At 39.9% G+C, this 4,236-nt stretch overlaps 1 protein-coding gene across 1 annotated transcript; it reads right to left on the bottom strand.

Annotated features, from left to right (window-relative positions):
- Positions 1-2,218: 2,218 nt before the first annotated feature.
- LOC147891340 (uncharacterized) lies at positions 2,219-3,384 on the bottom strand. Its single transcript, XM_087390010.1, has 2 exons — positions 2,827-3,384; positions 2,219-2,725 (listed from the first exon to the last, which is right to left on the bottom strand). The coding sequence occupies exons 1-2, from the start codon at positions 3,294-3,296 to the stop codon at positions 2,266-2,268; spliced, it is 930 nt and encodes a 309-aa protein (XP_087246136.1). The 5' UTR covers positions 3,297-3,384; the 3' UTR covers positions 2,219-2,265.
- Between the last annotated feature and the right edge of the window lie 852 nt (positions 3,385-4,236).

Raw genomic sequence — 4,236 nt, 5'->3', positions numbered from 1 at the left:
AACAATAGTTCAGAGTGGTAGTATTGAAAGGATCTTGATGTGGGATACACCCTAGTGATGTAATTTCTAGGGAGGATGGATTTCTAATGACTAGGCCCACATAGTTATTGTCTTGATATCGTTTACAACATTACCCATGTAACATGTTGCATGGCTCGTTGCACATCCACCACAATATATCGTTGATGGTTGTAGGAGGGCTACAATCTTTGCCTACTCTTAGAGCAAGTTTTCCACATCTTGGTTCATTGCAATATATGCAAGCAATGAGTTTAGGTGTTGAACCTCTTGAATTTGCCTCTCATTCTATACTACCACATGTTGATGTTCAAATATTACACCATGAATGGTGATGAGATATATATTAAGCTCTCCCCTACATTGTTTCTTTAAGGTCCTCTCAAGCCTTGTTCCTTGGTTTTTCTAGTCTTATTCTCCACAAGCCTTATATGCCACCCTCTCAAGATTACTCCTTGCAAGCCTCATTCTTATAAGCCTCAATCACATTTCTCATTCTCATGAAATCTGTACCTTTTCTTATATCCTATCTTTTTTTGTACATTTTATAAGGTCTTCTCTCCTGCTTCTAGCTTGGTTGAACTCCATGGCTCAGACCCAAGGGATAAGTTCTCATCTTGGACCCTCCAAGTTGATGACTTTACTTCAATTCTAAACCTTAGGAGGTCCCTCACTAGCCTGTGTTCTTCCTCAACTAAACTCAAACACCTTGTTTCTTCATAAACAAAGAATTAGCCATAACTTTTTGATGTTTATTCAAATCACTTGAAAGTAAAAATCAATCTTATTTAGACTCAGAAGATAATCTATAACTTTGGCTCCCAAGTCAAAGACAAAACCCACATCATTTGGGCTTCCTAGATTTTTTTCCTTGTAACAAGGAACTAAAGTAGCCTTCCTAACAATAGGCAAGATGATATCATATAGTTTCTTCTCCATCAATAAATGCTACTTCTACAAAAGGAGAACCGTGAGTTGAAGAATAGATTACAGGAACTAGGGAAGATAGGAACTACTAAGCTCAAACTAAATAATTCAAACCCCCACTCAAATTTAAATTATGACTTTGTCTTTGCTCAGATGAAAAGATGCACAAGAAGATTAAAGGAAAGATTTAAGGAGGATTCAAGACAAGGTCATAAAGCATTGCACAAGATGGAGCTCATGGAATTCCTACTTTCAATACAAGAGCTCGAAGAATGTAGATTCTTTGATAGTCTAACAAGTTGAAAGGATTACCAGTGTAGATTACAAATAAATTCACAATAGCTTAGCTAAAGAACAAAATCTCAAAAGTTGCAAAGGTGAAGGTGGCTAGGAAAGAAGGAAAATGGGTTGCCTACCAAGATGGCAAGGCAGTGATCACGGAGTTCAATGCTAAACTACTAGAGTCTCAGTTTGTAACTTATGTACAATCTCCATTTGCTTTCTTTTGTTCTTAGCCTTTTGGTTTATCAATTGTTCTAGTTGAGCTAGTTGTAATTGAAACTTCAACTCGACTATCTTACGTGTAAGACATAATACAAAAAAGCTTTTTTTCTTTCCAAAAATAAAAAAATCCTTGACCTCTTGGCTTACTCTTTCTTATATGTGTTTTCCTTTAAGCCTCATTCCTTGAAAATCCTTTTACCTTAAGACTCCTTAGATATGCCTCATTCCTTGAAATCCTTGCTCCTTTAAACTTCTTGGAAGTCCTATTCCTTGTATGATGGATTCGAGATGGATATCACAAATTCGAGATGGATGCCTTTGTAGGCTTTGAGCTCCAAATCCAACCATCGAGCTCCTCCAAATGTCTTGAGATCATGCCATGCACTTTCTCTAGTACTCTTAAAATGTTGCAAGCCAATTACTCCTGTAGTCAAAATCCTACCATCTAACTAATCTCCAAATCCTTGCTTCTAGCTCTTCTACTAGTCTTTGCATCATGTCATCCGATTTGTCCTCTCTCTCTTTTTCTCATATATACCCTAGCATATGCTTACCTTTAAATTTCTTTTAAAAAAGCGCTTACCTCCGTAGGGCATTAAACAGAATGGGTTGTACAACGAAATCTAAGCGATGCTTCTTTCGAAGGAATCAATCAACATCAAACCACCAACAGAACACTAAACTCTTCTTCACCAAAGACCAGATCTTAAGCTTCAAAATCAATACAAGCTATAGTCCTGATTGCATTTGAAAAAAAGAAAAAGCTTCTTCATTTACCTAGTAACCCAATAAGGCAATGCACGAACGAGAAAAGAGTTAATTTTGAGAGGAGGTGTCTGCTTCTTCTTCATGGGCCTGTAGTTGAGGTTGTTGATGTGGAGCCAAGGTTTCTAAGAAGCGAAGACACTCTGCAAAAGGCTTTTGGATGGCTTGCAACATACTCTTGAGCGAGCGTGAAGACGGAGGGTTCTGGAGAGAAAGGGTGCTCGTGAGTGGAAGGCCAGCCAGCTTGACGAGGTTGCCGTTTGCGTTGTATGTTAACTCTGCTGGTCTGTATGCAATTGGGAAGGGATGCTTCTCTCCTGTTGGTAACGTTCGAGCATTATACCACCACTGCCCATCTTGCATTTGCGAAATGGACGTGGAAGGATCCAGCTCCGGTAGATTTATCCTAGCGGTCACGCTCGCTCCTGCCCCCCCTCCTCTGCCCTTGTCGTGAATCACAACTATCTCAGTCGCGTACAGTATCTCTACTACTACCCATAGTGTCATCTCCCTGCAGAACACATCAAGATATGTTACACACAAATCAAACAACGTTAGAAGCAAATTCAACGATGTCTTCCTCTTGTTAAACAGCTTCGGACTTTGCCCTACCCTTCTTTTGGCCAACACAGCTCCTTTCTTGTCGTGTCCGGCTGCCAGATTGACGGATCGTTCACCAGATCCGTTATGAATTCGTATTCTACCGATTGCAATTCCACACCTTCAAACTGGCATCGTTCGATATGATCGTCAAGGGCATGTACATCGCCTGTAGCCACTCCTCCCACGCCAAGAGACACTAAAAACGACGAGCTGAACGTCATGCTCGACTTGAAACTCGGCCTCGGATCGCTCTTGAAGAATGGATCGTCTCCTCCAGCCTTGAGCGTAGCTGAGCCATTCCGTATTGGATCTTCGACCCTCTCTTTCCACTGCTCTGCGTCTTTTTTACCCAGGCTGACCATGTTCCCAATCTTTCGGGGACGTGAATCGCATAAAATCAGCACATCAAGAAGATGAATATGACTTTTACAAATATCCAAGGGAACGAATCCGTCCCGAGTTATAGCTGCTTGAGCCATGATTGCAAAGACGCTGCTTCAGCTGAAATCCAAGTCCTAAACTCGAGCACTTTGCTTTTCAGCGTGTGAGTTGTGTAAGACCTTATATGGGCTTGTGGCAATGAAAAACAGTCCCACGAGATGCAGGTGACAGCCGCTTTTCAAGTGCTTAAAGTCAAGAGCATTGGTTGGGTACTTGGAAGTTGGGTTCCTCAATGCCTACTCGTTGTGGGTACTTGAAAGTTGGGTTCCTCGGAAGCGTTTTGCATGCCTTGTGTACATACACTATACTAGTATGCTAAAAAATGTGTGTATTCATGTGCCCATAAGGCTTCAATGCCTTCATTGAACTTTACAATCTACATCAATATTGTACACTTGGGCACTTAGAAAGCCCTTTATGGAAAAATATAATTCCCCATGTTAAATATCATAATGTATGGTGAAAATGTAGATTTTATGTAATACGAGTGTATATACAACCCTCCAATGCTTCATTTTCTGACAAAACCATTGACCTCAAGAGCTCACTCTTTTTGTATTGAGAAATTTAAAAAAAAAAGGGGTGGGAGGGGGGACAAATACTACTTGACAATGAAAAATAGTCTCATAAGATGGAGGTGGCATGCATTTTTAAGTGTTGGGAAGCCTTGGAAACCAGTGGTTGGATACATGGAAGTTGGGTTCTTACCTGGCATGTTTTGCATGCCCTCTCTACATACACTAGCTACAAGTATTTTTATCGACCTCCTTCGCAAAATTCTATATGTATTTCATGTGTCCTTAAGGCTTTAATGCCTTCATTGAATCTTTATAATATTCATGAATATTGTATCCTTTGTAGCTTTGAGTACTTTTAACACCATGTTGACAAGCTCATTCTCCATGTTAAATATCGTATATTTGATGAAAATGTTGATTTTATGACATTTTAAACCCTCAAATGCTTCACAAATTATTT

Source organism: Dipteris shenzhenensis, chromosome 18 (genome assembly GCF_047967505.1).
Source record: "Dipteris shenzhenensis isolate YYH24624 ecotype China chromosome 18, Dip_SZ_1.0, whole genome shotgun sequence".
Classification (NCBI taxonomy): domain Eukaryota; kingdom Viridiplantae; phylum Streptophyta; class Polypodiopsida; order Gleicheniales; family Dipteridaceae; genus Dipteris; species Dipteris shenzhenensis.
This window is presented reverse-complemented; position numbering and strand designations above follow the sequence as displayed.